The sequence below is a fragment of the Medicago truncatula genome, chromosome 4 (genome assembly GCF_003473485.1).
Source record: "Medicago truncatula cultivar Jemalong A17 chromosome 4, MtrunA17r5.0-ANR, whole genome shotgun sequence".
NCBI classification, from domain to species: domain Eukaryota; kingdom Viridiplantae; phylum Streptophyta; class Magnoliopsida; order Fabales; family Fabaceae; genus Medicago; species Medicago truncatula.
Window position 1 is genome coordinate 7,427,013 of NC_053045.1, and position 22,513 is coordinate 7,449,525.

The 22,513-nt window shown below is 28.5% G+C and overlaps 2 protein-coding genes across 2 annotated transcripts; both read right to left on the reverse strand.

Annotated features, from left to right (window-relative positions):
• Positions 1–3,395: 3,395 nt before the first annotated feature.
• On the reverse strand, positions 3,396–5,638 carry LOC11414604 (probable 2-oxoglutarate-dependent dioxygenase AOP1). The gene is made up of 3 exons (XM_003604868.3): positions 5,220–5,638; positions 4,561–4,891; positions 3,396–3,780 (listed from the first exon to the last, which is right to left on the reverse strand). Exons 1-3 carry the CDS (start codon positions 5,597–5,599, stop codon positions 3,535–3,537), a joined length of 957 nt encoding a protein of 318 aa, XP_003604916.1. The 5' UTR covers positions 5,600–5,638; the 3' UTR covers positions 3,396–3,534.
• Positions 5,639–13,869: 8,231 nt separating this feature from the next.
• On the reverse strand, positions 13,870–14,340 carry LOC11414605 (SKP1-like protein 1A). The gene has a single exon (XM_003604869.1). The coding sequence runs from the start codon at positions 14,338–14,340 to the stop codon at positions 13,870–13,872; it is 471 nt and encodes a 156-aa protein (XP_003604917.1).
• Positions 14,341–22,513: the final 8,173 nt, after the last annotated feature.

A 22,513-nucleotide genomic window follows, 5' to 3' on the forward strand; every position in this document is an offset into this window, starting at 1 on the left:
AAACTTGTTTTCAAAAAATTTAATTATGATTTTCGAAGATTTAATTTTTGTAATTTTCAAAAATTAATTTTCATATTTTTTTAGAATTTTTTTATATCGAAAAAAATGTAAAACCTTACCTGAAGGTGAAATCGAGAATTCTTCAAAGTTTCGGAAAATCATAATTAAATTTGAAAATTACAAAAATTAAATCTTCGAAAATCATAATTAAATTTTTTGAAAACAAGTTTATTTCAAAAAGTTTATTTATATTTTTTAAAATTTTGGAAAATTAATTTCCATATTTTTAAATTTATTTTTTATTTTTATATGTTTATTTTAATTTCAAAATATATTTTTTGTTTTTAAAAAATGGTTTTAAAATAATAAAATTACAAAATCTAGTGATGAGGGAGTATGGTAAGGATGTGTTCTTGGTTTGATCTAATGGTTAAAAACTAACTTTCCCATGGTGGAAAAAATTAGTCTTTCCCATGCTAAACTTCACCTGGAAATCAACCTATTTATCATATGATCGCATGATTGTAGGAGAAAATAAAACGTTTGAAGTTGCAGCTTGTAGCGGAATCCACGTTAATACGTCACGATTTGGAAGCAGACTAATAGGTAAAAATTGTTTTGGGTTAATAGTGTTTTTGACCTCTATAAAATTTCGGTTTGAATTGCATCCTTGTAAAACTTTTCTTTTCAGAAAATACCCCTCCCCCATGCAACTCAGCAAATTCATTTATGTAGCGCTGATCTAGCATTTTTGTGTTTTCATTTCTTATTTCTTTTAATTGGCCACGTGTAAAAAATATATCCACATCAAATTTTATTTTTAGAATATTTGAAAATAAATTTTAAAAAATAAAAAAATCCATAAAATCATAAACATATTAAGTTTTTTTTTTTCAAAAATAAAAAATTAAATTTTTAAAAAATTCAAAATATTAAGTTTTTTTCCGAAATATAAAAAAACAAAAAATAGTCAGATTTGTTTCCAAAAATTTTAAAATCGAAAAAAGAATTAGATTTTTTTTTCAAAAATTTAAAAAATTAGAAAAAATCATAAAATATAATCAGATTTTTTTTAAAATTATAAATATTTTAAAAAATTCTGGAATTTAATTTTGAAAATTCAAAATTACAAAAGAGGTCAGATTTTTTTTATTCAGATTTTAAAAAAAAATTAATGAATGGAATATTGGGATTTCTACGACTTTTTTAAAACCCTCTAAATTTTTATCCAGATTTTTAAAATTAAATTTTTTTCCAGAGTTTATTTAAAAAATCTGACGTTTTTTTTATTTTGAAAATTAAATTCCAGAATTTTTAAAAATCTTTTTAATCGAAAAAAATCTTAATAGTTTTTTTTTTCTAATTTTTAAAATTTTTGAAAAAAAAAATCTATTTTTTTTTTCGATTTTTCCAAAAAAATATGACTATTTTTCTGTTTTTTTTATATTTCGGAAAAAATCTTAATATTTTTTCTGAATTTTTTAAATTTTTTTTATTTTAAATTTTTGGAAAAAAAACTGAATATTTTTATGATTTTTTTATTTTTTAAAATTTATTTTCAAATATTTTAAAAGTAAAATCTGACGTGAAAATATATTTTTACACGTGGCCAATTAAAAATAATAAAAAATGAAGAAAAAAAATGCCAAATCAGCGCCACGTAAGCAAATTTGCTGAGTTGGATGGGGGAGATGTGTTTTCTGAAGAAAAAAAAGTTTTACAAGGATGCAAATCAAACCGAAAATTTTACAGGGGCGAAAACCGAAAATGACCTATATTAGAGGGGTGAAAAGCACCGTTAACCCGAATTGTTTTTCTCACATGTGGAATATTGCTTAAAAACACGTGGAGTTTACGCATTTGCTCCCAACAGTAGTTAACTATTATTCGATGATTTTAACGGTAGTTAACTACAGTTTGATTCAGCGGTAGTTAATTACCGTTGTTATTAATAATGCAGAGAGTGCATTCTGCAATTTAAAACTAAGTCAATTTTTGGTTTGTAATGACCTATAATCAAGAACGACAATTTTAGAGAAGTAAAATCAATACATCAATTATACCAAGTCATAAACAACAACATTACATAATTTTTCATGATTCATTAATATTAAATCAATTCGGCATTACGTGAGCATTACACGAATGATTGAAATTCAACAAAAGTGAAGCATTAAACAACACATTACACAATACTACACAAATAAAGTTAAAAGCCGACAAAATGACATTAAATCTCTATTGAGAATCTGTGTAGCTGCAGTTGGAACGAACACAAAGATACAACACATTATTTTCAACCGTCGACCTAAACATAAATTCTATGTCGCTATCGTCACGAATAACATGAGGAGAATAAACTGTTTTCCACATGTCTTCATCATTATTCGCCTACAGATCTACACACAATACTTGTTTCTTGATGTCAAAATGAGTAAAAACCTTCTGGAAATCATTCTTCAATGATTTGATACAAAGATGGGGGGATTAAACTTTTGGTGTTCTTTTATAAAAAGGTATGGAAGGTGATGGATGCATAGGAGGTAGGAGTAGGTCAACTGGTTTTAGGCAAAATTGCGACGGTAGTTAACTAATGTTGGGGGAATGCTAGTTAACTACCATTAGGAGCAAATGCGTAAATTCCATGTGTTTTAAGCAATTCCATATATGTGAAAGGTAATTTTCATAATATTAAAAAAAATCGGCATAGGCCTTATGTGAATGGACTTAACAGAGTCAAAGTTCTTAGGAAGTTGCTCTTTATGCACTTACCATTTGCATATAAGCACATCGAACTGTTAACTATTATTCACTATGGCAATTACCAAAAATACGTTTAATGGCAATTAACTATTATTCATGGCTAAACGGTAGTTGATTATCGTTTTCTTATGAACGGTAGTTAATTGTCGTTATGTTGTTACATATACTGAAACATAAACTAATCAAAACATTCACTTTCAAACTCAACCACCATACATTTTCTCTCTCTACTCTAACAAATCAAACCCTAGAAAAGAAAAACCAATTTTGATTAATGCTTGGGAGGTCGACAAGAGAAGCAATAGACTTACTACGACGTGTGATGGAGCAATATCCAATGTATCAAAAGGAGTTGCACTTAATTTTTATTGATTTGGAGAAGACATATGATAGAGTCCATTATTTGATTCATAAGTTGGATAAAGACGTGTATTTTAATATAACACTATGATATTATTTTATTCATATAGTCGATCATATTTAATGGAATAAAACTTTGATGTTGTTATACTATCCTTACTTAATAAAAAGAGAAAATAGAAACCAATAGATTGAAAGAATAAGAAAAAAGTAGATAGGCACGTTATTACCTACCTTCACCGCATTATATAATATAAAAAACAAGAGTTTAACCTGCAAGAACATAAATAAGTTTGTATTATATGAATATAATACATATTATTTGATTGATCCTAATCTATTGCAAAATAGAGTCTAATTACTCTACTTTATTACATAAAGGGATATTGTCTTTCATCACATAATGATGGATTAAATTTCAGCATAACTTTCAAGTCGTTCCTTTTGTGTTCTAGTTGAATATTGATAATGTACGTAGTCTCCATATTTGAATGACCGATAACGAAGAGGGTAATTTTCCTCATCCACCAACTCAGAGGGGGCCTTAATGACAGCACTATCCTTTGGTATTGTGAAAAGAACATATACAAATCTCTCTTTATCTCCCCTTGTCACCACTCTGTGCATGATTGCCTGAAATCTCCCATTACTCCATGCCTATATATTAATAATTGTATTTATCATGATTATATTAATTATACCTATTTAAAATACTTACAAGAATTTAAATTTGGTTTAAATGACTTTCCACTAACCATAAAAAAATTAAAATACACATTTGCAATGAAAATTATAATATGATATGAAATTATTTAAAAAGTTATTTGATTAGTTAAAGAAGAAAATTATAAATAAAATAATATAAATGAACGCTAAAATTAGAAGAAAAAAAGAGCTAATATAAAACTTGACATCACATTTAAAGGGTTGATTACAAATTATTTTTCAATTATTAAAAATAAATTGATTGCTGAAAGAATGACATTGAGGTGCTATCTCAGTTATAAAAGGTTAGCATTTATCCTCAAGGTAGATAGTTCAAATCCCTTAAGATCAATGACAATTATCCTCAAGGAGGATAGTTCAAATCCCATTAAGGTTTGTTTGGATTGATGATTTAGGAGGGGAAGGGAGGAGAGGATTTATTTTTCCTTTTTAAATTACGGACTATATAAGTGTGATTGAAGTACTATATGATCGATATGTTAAACTTTTTAAAAAACATTTTATAATATCCGTAATTTAAAAATGAAAAGTGAACCCTCCCCTCCATTCCCCTCATAAACCTTCCATCCAAACACACCCTTAACGTCAATGACAATTATGAAATGCTAATTAATTTCATTTTAATTAATAAACACCTTCACTATTTTTTTTATAAATTTAATAAAGAATGAGAATAATTGTAAATGAAATAACTGAAATGGTCAAGATTACCTTCAACGCGTCGCCACAAATCACTACAAAGCCATTTGGAGGGATATTTACGTCAACCCAATTGCCAGTTTTAGATAACACCTGCAGGCCTTGGACTTCATTTTCACAGATGAAGGTTATGGTGCCCATATCGGTGTGAGGTACAAAAGCAATCTCAGTGTCCTTCTTTTCTTCAGGATGTTGGTACCTAGTTAATCGTGTATCATTGGTGCTACCCAACTCCTCAACATCCAAGTTGTAATGTTGTGGAAGGTCAAATCCCTCCACAACCATCTTTAGAATAAGCGAGCTTAATTCCCTTGTTTTTGAATACATTGAACTTAATGCCTCACTGCGTATATATAATTTATTATGCACAATTTTATTACCAAAAAATAAAATAATTTGAAACAAAAATTACTAAAGTATATTGTATTGGAACAAGATTTGGTGCTGTAACACATCTCAGCCGTCCGATCTTTAATCGGTGACTGAAATCAAACTGTGTGAAAATCAGATAAATAAATCTGAACTGTAAAATCACTTTTCTATGGTTTAAATCAGCTACTGTGTGAAGCATTTACAATAGGCGATCTAGGTCCTATTGTATTCAATATAAATCAAAAGTTAACATGTGTGTGAGTGTTTGTACAATAATAAAATACAAAATTATTAATTACCTAAAAATTGGATTTCCTTGAGGCCACATGAGGTTAATGAAATCTTGATGAGTCGTATCATGATCAAGATCACTATCAATCCCAAAGCTTTGAGAATTGGGAATGGCATAGCTTTTGTTGATGTAACCCCTGTAAAGCTTTGGACTAACAAATTTCTCCTTGGTGTCTTCAGGCAGATCAAACAAAGATTTCATTCCTGTGAACAATTGTCCACATAATTCCTTTGAGATTTCATCACATTTTAAGAGGAAGCAACCTCGACTCTCAAATGCTTCTCTCACTTTCTTGCTCATTTCTTTCCACCCTTCACTCCCTTTTTCTAATGTCACTCCACTACTCCTACGGAAATCCAAAATTGGGATCTCACTTTCATTCTCCATTTTTCTCCCTTCTTTTCTCTTTTGCACTATTTTGATATGTGGGTTGTATTGTTCTCATACAAGGTTTAACTACATATATAGTGACTAGAATCAGTTACTCATTTGATTAGGTAGTTTTGACCAGATGAGAATATGTATAAATTAATATATTTAATAAGATAATTCTTCAAAAATATATAATACATGGATAACAATAATTATTATAAACTAATTTCTTATTAATAATACTGATTTCCTTTTTGAAATATTATACATCCACAATCTATAATCAATAATATAAATAAATGAATCCTCCTCTATTCAAAAGTACACGTGACATGATATTGTGTATTATACAATTAATGATTTTTTCAAATTTTATTCATCAACTTGATCACGTCATTAATTGTTTTGACTTTTTTTTTATGGTTTAAGGTACCGTTTGGCCAGACTTTTTTTTCGGTCTAAAAGCTACTTTAAAATAAAGCTCTTTAAGAAAAAGGCTAAAGCTGTTTGGTTTATTTATTATTTTTTTTTAGTTCTAAAGTTATTTTTGAGTTAAAAGCTGTTTGGCAAAATATTGTACAAAACTTTGAATTTATTATTTTTTGGTGGCGTCTGGGGTTCGAACCCGGGACCTTGCATATATTTATGCATTGTCTATAAATAAAAAAACTTTGAATTCATTATGAATTAACATAATAAATAAAAAAATGTCTAAAATATTTTTGAAGGGAAAAAATGTTTAAAATATAAAAGATATATTTTTACCAATACTATATTTACTCAATGACGTTTATTATGAATACAAATTTGTATCATCATATAAACGACTTGTTAAATATTTGAATAGGAGAAATAATTTAAGGAGGCTCAAATAATAACATAAATAATATCAAAGTAGTTTTGAAAATTAAAAACAATAATCACTTTTTTTTTTTAAAAAGACATAAATCATCACAAACTCAAAAATTTCTACTCTCCATCAACGCAACTCCTATTTGCGAGGTTGTGATGATCAAAAGATATTGAAATTAATATATAAGTGATAAAAAGATAATAAAATTCCTTAAAAAAATAGATAATAAACTTAAATGGAACCTCATTAAAAAAATTAAATGGACCGGTTAAAAAATATAAAAAAAAAATAAAATGGAAGAAAAAAGCATATTGAAAAAATAAAACAAAAGGTTGCCGGCGGGAGTTGAAGAGGTGCTTGTGAAATAAATTGGGGAGAAATAGTTTTTTGAAGTAGCATTCAACAACTTTTGGTTAAAGCTCATTCCATTCAATTTTATGCATTCTAAAAAAAATACTTTTTTTCGAATGTACTTTATTGATATTGTGTTTGGCCTAGCTTCTCCTTAAAAACGTAGAAAAGCTGAAAAAAAAAGCCGGACCAAACGGTATGTAAGTCTTGGCTTTCATAGTCTAAAAAAACAATTGTGTGTAACATACCATTTAATTTCAACCTAAAGTAATTGCAAAAATGCATACATTAAACCGAAATCAAATCAAAGTTTGGTCAAATAAAGCAAACCCAAATCAATCGACTTTCAAAATAAAAATTGTTCATTTATACGAAATATTGTTTCTTTCATGCACCATCACGAGTTTATCGTTTTTCAATAGTTTTAATCAGCTCCGAAATTATAGCATCAATGGTGTTGTATAATTGTAGATTGTGTGATCTCAAAATCCATACCATCATACAATTCTTGCTCATTTATCGTTTTTGCATATGCTTTGCAATTGTACTGTCTATTTTCTATTACAGTGTCACTGGATTCTCTTAATTAGATTTCCCATCTCATGCAGGTCTTGATTCAAAGGAACATGTGTTTTTCAACGAACGAAACATATAACAATCCTTAAAAAAAACATTTAACAATGAATTATATAAAGCATAAAGTTTCTCTAATGAGGTGGATCATGTCATTCCATCATAGCAAAATGTGTTTTTTATGAGCGCACATCTTGCTAATTTAAATCTTTGTACCATATGTTTTACAGAAGAGTAGCACTATATCCCACAAAGGGGTTTCAACGAAAACCACAAAATAGTAGTGCTTTGTAGCAATTTCTTTCTTCTTTTTTATCAAAATAAATTAAATATAATGTTTGACGGAAAATATGTGTGGGTGGTGTGTTATTCTTTGTTTTCATTGATTAGTTTTTTTGTAGTAACAAGCATTATTGTTTACAAAATAGTCATGCACTATAGTCAAAATTCACAAGGATAGTTCATATATAATGAACTGTAGTGGTTCCATCTTTCAAGTTTTTTTTTTTTTTTCTCTTAGAAACTCTTTCAAGCCTTTTATGTATTAATTTTTCAGCTTTGAATTATCATATGTTTAACATCATTGATTGAATTATCATATCGTGAATTTTTTCAATGCAGATTTTCATAGCAGAATTTGTTAGAGATAAAGGGGCCTTTAACGAATTTTCATGCATAATAAACTAACAACTTCAAGTTAATACTTCAAGACCAGTCAAAACTTTAAATTAAGGAGCCTTTAGATATAAAAATGGGTCTTGCTAATTTGTGCCCTAAGCACAAGATAACAAGCTAAATAAAGAAATTTAACTTTGAGAATTGTGCATTCATAATCTTAAAAACTTATCTTTTCAATACAATATTTATTGTTTAATTTTATTTTAAGATCTTTATCTTGTGCAGGGCCGGCCCTAGGCATAGGCCGGGGGTGCGACGGCATAGGACCCATGCCGTAGTGGTTCCTAAATTTTATAGGTCTGGCTAACTTGTGTCCTAAGGGCACAAGATAAGAAACTAAATGTAGTAATTTAATTTTGGAAATTGTGCATTCTTGATCTTAAAAGTTTAAAAACTTATCTTTTCAATGCCACATTTATTTTTTAATTCTATTTTTAGATTTTTATCTTGTGCCCTAAGGGCACAAATTAACATTTTCCAATTTTTTTTATGAAGAGGGTGTATACTGAAATATTTGGTTTATTGGGGGTAGATATAGCAAAGTTCGGCCCAAAATATTTACATGATGGAAGACTGAGCTCAAGTCTGTTAATATTTTAGGCCCTTTTGAAGAAATTTGCTATACATACTCTCGTATAACACAAAGATTTCTAGATACACCCTCCCTGTACAAACATATAGAACAAAATAAGTGGACAAAATCAAGTTTAAAAACACCACAAGTTACAATCGCAATTGAAAACTGCAACATCCCGTTTTTCGTTAATTATTTATTATGTGTGTTTATATGTGCTTGTGTGTGTGATTATTTGTCTCTGTATGTATTTTATTCGAGATTAGTGGATTTTTGGCCTAGAAGGGTATTTTAGTAATGGTGCTGAGACTACTCTGTTATGGTGCTGAGACTACTCAAATATGGTGTTACCACCATTCTAACTTTAATTTCTCAAAACTATCAATATGGTACTACAACCACTCAAATATGGTGATATCACCATTTTGACTTTTTAATTTCTTCTTAATTAGAAAAATATTGAAAGAATATTTATATACCATTAAGATCATTCTTAATTCCGACGCGACATTATTATTCCAAAAGGGACTATGATCTTAAAAATACTATTTATTCCGAATGGACATATATTATCGAAGAGACTATTTTTTTAAGACCTTTCTTAATTCTGAAGGGACATTATACCGAATATGGACTAAGGTCTTAAGAACACTCTTAATTCCGAAGGGACAAAAAAGGAGACGAGGATAAGAATAGCTAGTCAACACAAGCTGGAGGGAGAAGAGCGAAAGAGTTCTCGACAACTCAATAGAAACTCTTTGATGTGATTTTTGAACTGAGTAGAGTCCTATGTTTATATTGAGATTTTGTAGCTGTTTTAGCGAAAATTGCGACAGTAGTTACTCTAATGGATAAGATGGAACTTATCTATTAATCAGTTCAACAACACTTCTGGACAAGATCAAAAAGAAAAGAATACACAAAAGTTGAGGAAACAAACTCATTGGATATGAATGAAGGGAAGATAGGAAATTCAGTTGAAATATTCTTATTCTTATCACAACATAGATTTATGGGAAGTGATATTCACCAATAAAAATAATAATTACTACTACTATTATTTTTTTTTATCATTATCAAGTATTTGAAATTAAATACAGCAATTTAAACATTACTAATGTATGTGTTCTATTTTATGTGGGACTCACACAACAGTAAATCAAAGTATAATTACTTGATGTTTAATCTTCCAATTTTTCTTCCAACATCACACTAATGTTGCAACAGTTATGCTTAAAAGCTCAAAGTGGTTTAACAAAGATATTATAATTCTAGTTCGAAAAAAAAGATATTATAATTCATAAGGTGCCTTGAAAAAGGCTATAGTAAAACTACACAATGCCTTAGTGTGTGTATGTACGATTAATATGCAAGTTAAAGAGTGAGTGTAAGTTCAGGAAATGAACACATGAATGGAATCATTCTGCCCGAAAGAAAAATTAGACAACAAAAAGTAAAGATATATATATATATATATATATATATATATATATTGGATTTGTAACTATGATACTCGGCTGAGTTTTGGTTGTGGATTCCATCGTGAAACACATGCAGATAACGGGACATATGAAGATCTGTAAAAGAAAGATTTGTTAATGTTAATTGGATCTCTTTTTATGACAATTGGAAAGTTGGATATTTGAATTCGATGGCGGAACAATTTGTGCATCATCAAATTTGTTCCCTTTTACACCCCTAATTGCTGATGTGAATGGAAGAACTAAAAATAAAAAAGAAGGAACGATGCCATGAAAGAGAAAGAGAAGCACACTAACATTTTTAACAAGAAAATCTAGCTGAACCGTTTGATCAGATCTAATGACTGTTATTTACTTCTCTCATCCTCTCATTTGAAATGCCATATATATATATATGAAAGTGTCTTTTAATTAGCAATTCACACCTTAAGGTGTGATTTCCACTTTTTAGTTATAACTTTGCTAAAAGACACCTTCATAAAACTTAGTTGGTGTCGTTTAGCAAATGCTCATAGAATAACTTGCTAAAAGACACCTTCATAGCAAAACCCTAAACCCTATATATATATATATATAGGGAGGATATTTTGACTCCAAGAGTAAGTGTAATAACTTACTCCAAATCTTGACCTTTAATTGCAATTTTGATTAATGGCTTAGATTAATTGATATGGTAGGCTTTAATTCCATTTTCTATTGTAGTCAACAATTATCACCATAAAATAAGAAAACAATAATTCTCATTTATTGATTGATTTTTTTTTTGTTCTTCTCCCATTGCTTTTTTTTTTTCACGTTAAAAGAATTTTTTAGGGTTAATGGTAAAATAAGCATCAAAGTTGTAATTTGACCACAATTTTTTTTTCCTTCACCCTTTATTTTTTTTTTACGCTAAAAAAATGCATATATTTTTTTTAAAGAAAACAATTGTAAAATTTAAAGAATTGTATATTTATTCTTCTCTCTTTACTATTTTTTATACGACATATTTTATTTGGTTTCTTCATTATAATCCTGATCTTTTCTTATATTTTTTTGTAAACACACATTTTTGTACTAATCTGTCATGAAAAAAAATCGATTGAGGAAGTAACCCCGTCTTTTCTTATATCCAATATTTACAATAATTGCATAAAAAATAAATAAATTGGTGTATTTTCTTATATAAATAACGACAAATTAAAACAATCATCTCCATTTTAATTAGTTTTTGTTGTCATGAACATATATAAATGATGAAGTTATTTGAGAAAAGAGTTTAGGAGTTCAACATAACAGTAAAGCAACATGTGAATCTAAACATAACATAACAAGCAATGGGAGAAGAGCAAAACAAAATAAAAAATCAATCAATTAAATGACAATTATTGTTTTCTTATTTTGTGGTGATAAGTGTTGACTACAATAGAAAATAGAATTAAAGTCTACCATATCAATTAATCTAAGTCATCAATCAAAATTGCAATTAAATGTCAAGATTTATGGCCATGCTTGGATCCACAACATAGTGATTTACAAGGCATTTGAGTGGCATAATGTGTGACCAAATATACCCTCTGTACAATGTTGGAATTTTTGCGAATTTGTTTTTGAATTTTTAGCTCTTGTTATGTTATGTTATGTTATGTTGGATTCACGTGTTTTTATTTTATTTTTTTATTTTATGTTATGTTGAATTCTTGAGCTCTTTCTCAAATAACATCATCATCTATGTATGTCAGTGACAACAAAAATTAATTACGATGGAGATGATTATTTTAATTTGTCGTTATTTATATAAGAAAATATACAAATTTTTTTATTTTTTTATGCAATTTTTGTAAATGAATTAGATATAAGAAAAGACTAGGGTTACTTCCTCTATCGTCTTTTTTTTTCGTAACACATTAGTATAAAAATGTGTGTTTACAAAAACCCATAAGAAAAGATCAGGATTATAATGAAGAAATAAAAAAAATATGTCGTATAAAAAATAGTAACAGGAGAAAGAATAAATATGCAATTCTTTGAATTTTACAATTGTTTTCTTTAAAAAAAATATATATATGCAATTTTTTTAGCGTAAAAAAAGTAAAGGAAGAAGGAAAAAGAAGAAAAAAAATTCTTTTAGCGTAAGAAAATATATGCAAATTTTTTTTTCTTATGAAATTTTTTTGAAGGAATAGAATGAGTGAATCTTGAAATTTTTATTTTAAGGAAAGGATTTTAATTTAACCCTCAAAAAATATTTTAGCGTGAAAAAAAAAACAATGGAAGAAGAAAAAATCATACAATTAAAAGACATTTATTATTTTGTGGTGATAAGTGTTGACTACAATAGAAAATGGAATTAAAGCCTATCATATCAATTAATCTAAGCCATTAACCAATATTAGAATTAAAGGTCAAGATTTGGAGTAAGATATTACACTTACTCTTGGAGTCAAAATATCCTCACCCTATATATATATGAGATTTGCTAGAACACACCCACTAGTTTTTATGTGAGAGTGTTTTAGCAAGCTACACCTTAAAGTGTATTTAACTACTTTTTAGTTATAACTTGCTAAAACACATCTTCTAAAAAATAAGTGGGTGTATCCTAGCAAATGCCTATAGGAGTTGCTAACATACACCCACTTATTTTTTAGAAGGTGTGTTTTAGCAACATTCACCATGTATTTAACAACTTTTTAGTTATATCTTTACCAAAACACACCTTAATAAAAACTAGTGGATGTATCCTAACAAACCCCTATATATATCGCTCAAAAGGTCTCCCAGGTTATGATTTTGTGAAGATTGTGCTAGCCAATGTGATCCTTTCTTCTTTATCCCTTTATACTTCTTAGCAGTATAATTGAAGACAAATAGTTCCATTCAAATCAATCAAACAAGATATTAACAAACTGAAAATTCCAATTAACAAAAGCAATAGAATTTTTAACACCTCCATCAGCAAAACTAAATAACAAAACTAAATCAAAATGGAAAACAATATAAAACATGGGTTGCCTTTCATGTAGCGCTCTTTTAACATCAGTAGCTTGACGTTTCAGCTCTAAGGTTCTCAGATTGAGGCCTCCTTGCTGACCTCCATTTTTCTTGCCCCTCCTCTAAGGTACTCATCTTTGTAGTTCAGAAAGTCCCTCATTGCATTTGATGTTGATAAGAATGGTCTTGACTTTAACACATTAGACTATTAATATACGAAATATATGGCTTTAATTAATGAGCTTTTAACAACACATTCCAGCAAAATTGACAGATTTTTTCAAGTTATGTGATCTCATTGTACCTTTCTTCAACACGTTAGTATAAATAAAACCATATTCAAATCCTTATTGAAGCTAACTATCTTAAGCTACAAGGAATGGAACAATCAGTCATTCAGCCTTATAAATAATTCAATAATAAGCCAGTAACATGCCTTATAATGTTAAGGAACATTCATGATTATGGAAGCAGAAGAACAAATCAAACTAATCAAACACGAGAACATGAACGTGAGCCTGTTATGGAAAGATTACGTACACATGCACTCTAATATATGTTGCTACTACCATCAATTTTTTTTACTGAAGGAATTTCCTTATGTTGATATGCAGATTCATGAGTGCACTCAATATATATAAACCGAAAGAAAAACATGTACTAAGCATAGGTAAATCTACAATGCAGTTCTTTCATGATGAAAACGAAGCGTAACATAATATCCCATGTTAAAATATAATAATCAACAAAGCAGTGGCCTCTTAACCATATAAAGTTTTAGAGACTAAACCCTAGACTCTAATCAGTTTTCAAAAGTGCATTGATTTTCACAACGAACTTCCTCATCTTCCTTGGGACGGTAAGCATTCACAATGTTGAAAATCTTACTAATCTCCTCCGGCTTCTTATCCTTGATCATGTCTGCTAGAGCTTTCATTGAAAGATCCAAGAGACTCTTGATATTCAGATAGCTAGCAGCCCAGATGAGATTGAAGATCGTAACATTATCAACCTTTACGAATTCAGTGTCCCATTTGTTAAGTTCATCATCAAAGAGCTTTTCATCAGAACTGGCAGCCTCAACATGCTTCTTGCAATACTCAATAACCTTAGCCAAGAACTTGCCGGGTATGTGCGGAACCAGGATTTCAGTGTCGTTGGCAGCACCATCCGTCAAATTCTTGATTGATTGGAACACAACCTCTTCGATTTCAAATGTCTCACCGTCGGAACTCTTCATGGTGAACTTCTTTGTCGATGATGATGATGCCATGAGTGAAGTGAATGAGGAACAGAATAGGCGTGAGTACTATTTATAATGTTGTGCCCAAGCAACTAGGGTCTCCTACTTCATCAAAAATATATCCTTTTGTGTATTTTGCTTAACCTCCCCCAATATTTTCTCTCTTAAAAACAAATTAAAACAAACTCACTCACTAAAATACACCCATTTAATCTTTTTTTTAGAACAAACAAACTTAATCTTTTTTTAAGGAAAACAAACTTCTAAATATCTAAAGTGTTAAAAACATTTTTTAGTTTTTTTTTAAGAGACAAAAATGAAATTCTATATACTAACAACAACGTGTTCGCATCTTCAGCACAAGATGTGCCTACAAAATGCAAACAGAGTTATACAAAGAGTCCACACAAAACAAATGCACAGTTAACAAATGCACCGACAATCAAGCGGACAAGCTAACCAACTACGGACCCTTAACACATAAACAATATTTGCCGCCTTCATCCACCAGTACGAATGAATTTTGATTTTTTTTATCAGGTGATGAATATTTGTCACCTTATTTTTAAATTGTGGATAATAAAAACAATTTGTAGTTTATTATCGTTTCCGATAAAACACACTAATTAATCACTCTCTTCGTTCCTTTTTAAATGTCTTTTTAGGGTGAATTTTCGTTCTTATTTAACTGTCTTTTTGGTATTTTAAGTGCACGATTTGTCAATTATACCATTTGTCAATTACTCTTATCTTTTTCAATAAAACTAATTAATGCTATCTATATGGAAAGCTACAATTAGTTATTTTTTTTTTTAAAACAAAGTTCGTTTGTTTATGTTTGTTTATTTTTAAACAAAGTTTGTTTCTTGTTATCTTCAAATTGAAACAAATTTTTGTTAATGGGGTTCCAAGAAGATTTAAAATTCTATAAATAAGAAGAGTAACAATTGTTAAAAATTTCAAGTGCAAAGTAAAACAACAGATTTGAGAGATGAAGAATAAAAGACTCCATGGATGTTCAAAAGGAAGAAAATTGACAATTGTTTGTCATGAGAGAGAGAGCGTGCAAAAAAATATGAATTTGTTGGAGAAAAAGATTATAACCGACAATTGTTTGTTATGAACGAAAGATAACATATTAAATTTATTGGAAAGATAAAGTGTGAATTTATTGGTGGATTAAAGAGAGTGTATAATAGGAAGAAAATGTACAAAAATACACATCGTTAATTTGGTGTTAATTTTCTAAAAATACACTTAAAAAGGAACGAAGGGAGTATTCTCTAATTCTCTAATTATAAAACTTAATGTCTACCAAAAATAAAGTCGTACCCCTTCTTAATTTTTTGACACGTTATCAACATTATATCCTTTGTTTATTTTGCTTCAACCACCCCCTATTTTTCTCTTAAAAATAAATTAAAACAAACTCATTCGCTAAAATACACTAATATTTTTTAAAGAACAATTAGAATAAATTTTCGTATGATTCAACTTCTAAATATGTAAAGAATTAAAAACAATTTACAATCTATTATCTTTTTTTAGTTATGAAAGTTAATTTTGCCCCATCTTTTAACACCTCAACATATATTTACCTTTCTATTTCTTTTCTAACAAAAGGTTAGCCGACAATAATCAATTTCAGACGATTGAATCAATTTTTATTCCAAAAGTTGACAATAATTGATCTCTTTATGATTGAAGGTACCATATCTTTGTTTAAAACACTGTATACAAAATTTTTAATAGAAGTGTGTGATAAAAAAAATATTAATATATGTTGCTATTACCATCAATTTTATTTTCCTGAAGGAATTTGCTCATGTTGATATGCAGATTCATGAACGGGCTCAAACATACATAAACCGAAACAACAAAACAAGTAATAAGCATAGATAAATCTAACAATGCAGTTCTTTCATGATGAAAACGAAGCGTAACATAATATCCCATGTTAAAATATAATAAACAACAAAGCAGTGGTCTCTTAACCATGAATTTTTGTAGAGACTAAACCCTAGACTCTAATCAGTTTTTAGATTTGATTTTGATTTTAAAAGATTTGTTTTTGTTTCTTTGAAACAAAAAGATTTGATGTTATTTTCTTGACAATATATATATATTTTTAATAAAAATATAGTACATATCGATTGATTAATATATCAAATATCTGCCTCTAAAAATATATATCGAATATCTAGTTTTTTTTTTTTTTTTTTTCTTTCTTTCTTTCAAAGTAGATTAACGTTTAGAACTAGTTAGTTTGATTGAAAATTTAACTAGAATTGGTTTAACGTGATTATATAAAGCGATAATTATGTGTCCTTCCGTTTTTCCATTGCACTTGGGTTTAGTTTGAAACAGGAGAATCGTGTTTGATTTCTCTTGAAAATAATTATTGATCATATTTTATTTACTTAGCATCCGAACTCCGAACAACTCAACTAATACAAACCAATTCTAAGCCTTTTGATGAACAATAACACCACTAGAGTGGTGTACAAATAAAACACATAATCGACAACAAAACCCTAAAACTCATATCTTCAATACTAATTTCACTATTTTGTAGCTAGGGTTGAGTTTCCTTATATAGTCATTCATATGCATGGGCTTTTTCTTCTTTGGATTGAACACATAAGGTGTCCATAAATATATTTTCGGCACAAATCTTCTAGAAGCACTCGATATATCTGAAGCAAATTTTTCTTGGAAATAGCTTGTTGCGCACAATAACTTAAACCGATAGCAATTAAACTTCTACAAACACAACGTAGCTTGGAGCACAAGAGAACAAACAACACTTCTAAAAATATGCGAGAAATACGATACATAACCTTAGCCTAAATGATGCGTTACATGTTGCATGTCTCACATCTTGGCGGAACATATTGTTTTAACTAAATTAAGTCAATCAAAAACATAACACAATAGTAAAAGAATGTTTTTGTTTGATTTGGTTAGTTTGCACGTGGTCAATTTAGAAGCATTGTAATCATGTCGTGTTTGATAATAAGAAATATACGTTAGATTCATCTATTGATACGGTTAAACTACGGTATGATCATGAATCACGTCTAAAGTTAAGGGTTTCTCTTATGATTTCTATCAGCGGAGCATTTAACATCTTTCACCTGCTAATTGAGTACTTTCTTTTGGTTAGGTGAAGCTGTTTGTTTTCATGCCTTCTTTTTTTTGTAATCCTTGACTATTGTATCTTTTCAATCTTAGCCTTCTTATACTCTGATTGATTTATTTTAATTATTATTTGTTGGCCCTTTAAAAATTAAAAATATAAACAGCTTAATGAAATTGTAGAACTATTCTAGACTTAACATAAATAGAATAGATGTTTTGAAAGTGCTCCTCCTCCATATGAACACAATGAAATATCTTTGACAAGTTTTCGTTTATCTCCCCTAAAAAAAAAAAATTCGTTTATTTCTTAAAAATACGGTTGATTTTCAATTTGGTGGACACATACGGTTTAAGTGACGTATGTGACACCATTTACTTCCAAAAGAAATAATGTTATAAATAAATTAAAATTAGGAGGCAATTTGGTTCAAAATCAAAATACTTTTGATAAAACTAGTCATTTAATCAAACATGCAAAGCAATCATAAAAAATTAGAATCTAAACTACAAATGCTAGAATAACTCCGAGTTGATTCTAAACACTCCAAGACATATATAACAAAGTTAGTCAATACGACGACGAAATTAAGTAAATAATAATAACTATTTATGTTATCAGATCAAGATGATTACTCCTCAACTTCATATTCAATTTCATCTTTTGTCAACTCATCATTTACCCGAATAAACCATGTGCATACACCTACATAAAAAACGAACAAAGATGTGTCATTATACTAAAAAAACATAAGGATAAACTATGATCATTCAAATGCACAATTTATAACTCAACATAAACCATTTCAATATAACGTAAAGCGACTTAAAGATATTCTTGGCAATTTGGTTTTGAAAGTAAAAAAATCTAGGGTTTCTGTTAAAATTTTGAAGAAACTTTTAATAAAGAACTCCATAGACTAAAATTTCATTTCTACCTCAATCATTTTATTTTATTCATGCATATGGAAACAATTTCTGCATAATCATATATAAATTCATCTAGTTATATTAAAGGGACTTCATAAGAAATGTCAAAGTTCTCTTACTAGAGATTAACTCATTTTAACAAAATATACAATGCAGCCTAAGAAATGCTCAAATTAAACCATTCATTCTATCTTCATATCCACTTCTATAACTCTTCCCTCTTGAAAATCAAATTCTATAGCTACTTAGATGCATATATATTTTTTCTGTCAAGGAAATCAAACAAAGGGCAAATTTCAACCATTAATAACAAACACAGTATAGCAAGTTCCAATTCTTAATTCTTAATTTCAGAGTTCTCAATTCCATTCTTCTTTTCTAATTTTAATATGATGGAAAGACAACTTTAAACTATGTATTATATCTAAAGAAAAATAAACACTTTTCAAGAAGAATATTTAAACTAAGAAATCAGCCCTTTTTTCATCTTAACTCAAACAGAAACTTTAAACTTAGATATCAACACTGAAAATTCAAATAGCACAAATTTACATAATTTTGATGACCAAAGTTAATCAAGGATCATAAAAAATATAGAAATATCATAACAGAAACTACAAATTATAACAATAGAAGAAATATTAATAGAGTTGAAGAAGACTTACAAAAAGATCGCATCAATTTTCAAGAATATCTTGAGTTTTCAGAATGCTTTGATAACTTGGATTGCAAGCAGAAGAGAAACTCAAGAGTTTTTCGGAGTAAATTCTAAGACTCTTTGGAGGGCAACTTAAAGAATCAATCACCAAAACTTGAAGCTCCTCAACATTAACATATGAGTAGTGATATTTGAACAACCATTTCTTACAACTTTTGGTGACAACTTCTTTTCTCTCTCTTTTCATTGGTTAAAAACAATGGAGAGAGAAAAAGGAAGAGAGAGAATAAGGGAATAATATGAGTATGAGAGATAAAGTTGTTAAAAAGTTGTCACAAAGTGGATGTACAAATATCATTTCTCTTAACATATATCTCATTAACATCCAACCACATAAGCTCCAAAGTTTTAAGACTTCGGTTTTCGATTTTGAGACTAGTGAACCCTTTTGACTCAAGGAGACGAAACTTCTCCAAACCAACACAATTTTCCAAAATTCCATTGATGGTACAATTTGTTAGCTACATGAATTGAAGGCTACACTCCAAACTCAAATAACTTAACTTTTCTCTCTTCAAAACAAACTCAACCCAAGCTTTCACATCTCCAAGATCAAGACTTTCAGGAAAATGTTTGAAGCAACAACTAATGAAATTACCTTCGTGTTGACGCAATATAGTGTCAACAATTTCAGCATATTTGATAGCATCTTGTTTAGTGCCAACTTTTGGATTTAAAAACAAGGGTTTGTTCATGCGAGTCCAATCAAAATCAAGATGCAACGCATTCTTCCATAAATTTAACCATCTATTAGATAAAATGCTTGTTCTAAAAACATCATCAATAGAAAGATAAGATATTATGCAATGTTAAATATCATCTGATAACACACTTATCATGTCTTTCTCCATATGATTGTTACTTTTTTCTTTCGGATCCCGTTAATGTAAAAATAGTTTTCATCTTTCCCTTCAAAGAAAGCATAGTTTTCTTGTAACTCGTTAATTCCCAAATAGTTTTCTTCCTGTTTCTCAATACTTTCGACAGAGTTTTCTTCTGCAAGAAAATCAAAAGATTTAAGAAGAGATGTTACTGATATCGGTGAAACTATTGTGTGAGAGAGATTTTGATCTTTGAGTATGAAGATAATATAATATAGAAAATAAACGAATTAATATTCTATGATGATGAGAAGAAGTTAGACTTTTTTTTTTGACAAAAGAAGTTAGACTTATGCACCTGACATTAAATCCTTTTTTTGACAATTTGACATGAAATTTTTGTTGATGCTTTTGATGAAAACTCGCCAGAGAACTCAAACCAAATTAAAACTAGGTTTTTTTGATGAAATAAAACTAGGTTAAGTTATTTGATGAAAACAAAACTTGGGTTGAGTTTGTTTTGAAGAGAGAAAATCAACCAAAACTAGTTTTTTGATGAAAACAAAAACTAGGTTTCTTGGAGAGCAAGTGACGGAAAACTAGGTTATTAGATTGAGTGGATCAGAGCCTAAGCTTTTATGATATTTGACACATTTGTATATGAGAATTTTAGGGTATTTTTATAGGGGTTTGTTTGTTTTTTTTTTTGAAGGAATAGGGGTTTGTTTGTTATATTTTTCTTTAAATGTATTAATATATTACCTTTTTTTATAATTTTTTTAATAATGAATTTTTTAAAGAAAACTTTAAATAAGAAATTTGTTTGAGTAGCTTATCGTAAAAAATTGTTTTAAGTATTTCATGATTTTGATACAACGATTTTTTATAATAGATTTTAAAAAATCCTTAAAACGAAAATATATTTTGTATAGTTTCTAAAAAAGTTACTTTTTTGAGAGACATATTCTTTTATAAAAGTATGCACTTTTTATAATGTTAAATTTCTAAATATGAATATATAAGTTTTTAACAAAATCACTTTTTAGACAATTTCACATCTCGTTACGAAGTGTCATCGGTCAACGCATGTATGATTTGCTTCTTATTAAGATTTGGTATTAACTTTCATGATTCTAGGTATGTAATTTTCGAAAGTGGTTGGAAGAAATATTATGGATTAAATAAATTTTTGATCTATATAAATATAGTCAATTTTGTTATTAATCCTTATAAAAAAAAAATATGTTTTGGTCTCTTCAAACTTTCTAAAATTAAATTTTGTTTAAACTTTTATACAAAGTTCCCACAACAAATTTGCTTAATATTTGATTTTTAGGTCCAAATTTTTATTACTTTAATCGTGAAATTTTGGTGTTTCAAAAAATCCACATTTAATTCATTACATCTTTTAAACATATACGTTTTTTTATAAGTGTTTTTTATAATGTTCTTAATATTTATGTAAGAAAATCATTAAAAAATTTAGAAATTTAAGCATAATTAAAAAAAAATATTTTAATAGGACATGAAATTGCGTGCTGAATTTTTTTATAGATACCAAGGAGTAAATAGTCAATTTGCCCCCCTGAAATTGTAAGTTTCGTCAATTACCCCCCGCAATTAACAAAACTTCAATTACCCCCCTGAAATTGCATAACGTTAATCAATTTACTCATTCGTCAAATTTTTCTGTTAACTGTTTACGGTTATGATCAAATACCTCCCTGAAATTTTGCACTTATGTGCAAATTGCCCCCTAAACTTAAAAATTTAGATTTTTTTTCTTACCAAAAATCATACATTTAGTTCTTCAAGTAGTATATTGTACCTATTGTCATAAAAATTCTATTCACAAGAAAATGAATGAATATATGCCAAAAAAATCATGGTTTTGTCATGTGCAGCCTTTTCATTCATATTTCATATTTATTAACCTATGAATTTTCTTTATGGACACACAATTATCAAAGACTTGTGTACTTTATGACTGCATACTCTAACATAATTACCAACTTGTGTAAAAAAAAGTCTTTTATATATGTATTTATTCAAAACACATGAGAGTAACATACATTCCATAAAGATTTATATGACCAATAGTTGCATAAACATACATTCCATATAGATTTATATGATCAATAATTGTTAATTTGTTTACATTTAATATCTTTTGAGTCAAGGATAAAAAAAAAAAATTCAAGTTTAGAGGGCATTTTGCACATAAGTGCAAAATTTCAGGGGGGTATTTGATCATAACCGTAAACAGTTAACAGAAAAATTTGACGGAGGGGTAAATTGATTAACGTTATGCAATTTCAAGGGGGTAATTGAAGTTTTGTTAATTTCAGTGGGGTAATTGACAAAACCTACAATTTCAGGGGGGAAATCGACTATTTACTCAGATACCAAAACATGCAACTTTTTGTTTTAAACACATAAAACAAAATTCGTTATATTTATAGAGATAAAAGACTTATGAAAAATGTTAACAAATGCTTCCATGACACTAATTAAAGAATCAAATGTAAAAAATATTATATTATAATTTGTGTTATCAACTTTTAAAAAGTATAAAAAATGTTATTTTCCCTTTAAA

Coding starts and splice junctions, on each gene's coding strand:
- LOC11414604 (XM_003604868.3), bottom strand. CDS start 5,599: ATGGAGAATGAAAGTGAGATCCCAATTTTGGATTTCCGTAGGAGTAGT. Junction 4,892..5,219: donor CAAGGAAATCCAATTTTTAG/GTAATTAATAAT, acceptor ATATATACGCAG/TGAGGCATTAAGTTCAATGT. Junction 3,781..4,560: donor TTTGTGGCGACGCGTTGAAG/GTAATCTTGACC, acceptor ATTAATATATAG/GCATGGAGTAATGGGAGATT.
- LOC11414605 (XM_003604869.1), bottom strand. CDS start 14,340: ATGGCATCATCATCATCGACAAAGAAGTTCACCATGAAGAGTTCCGAC.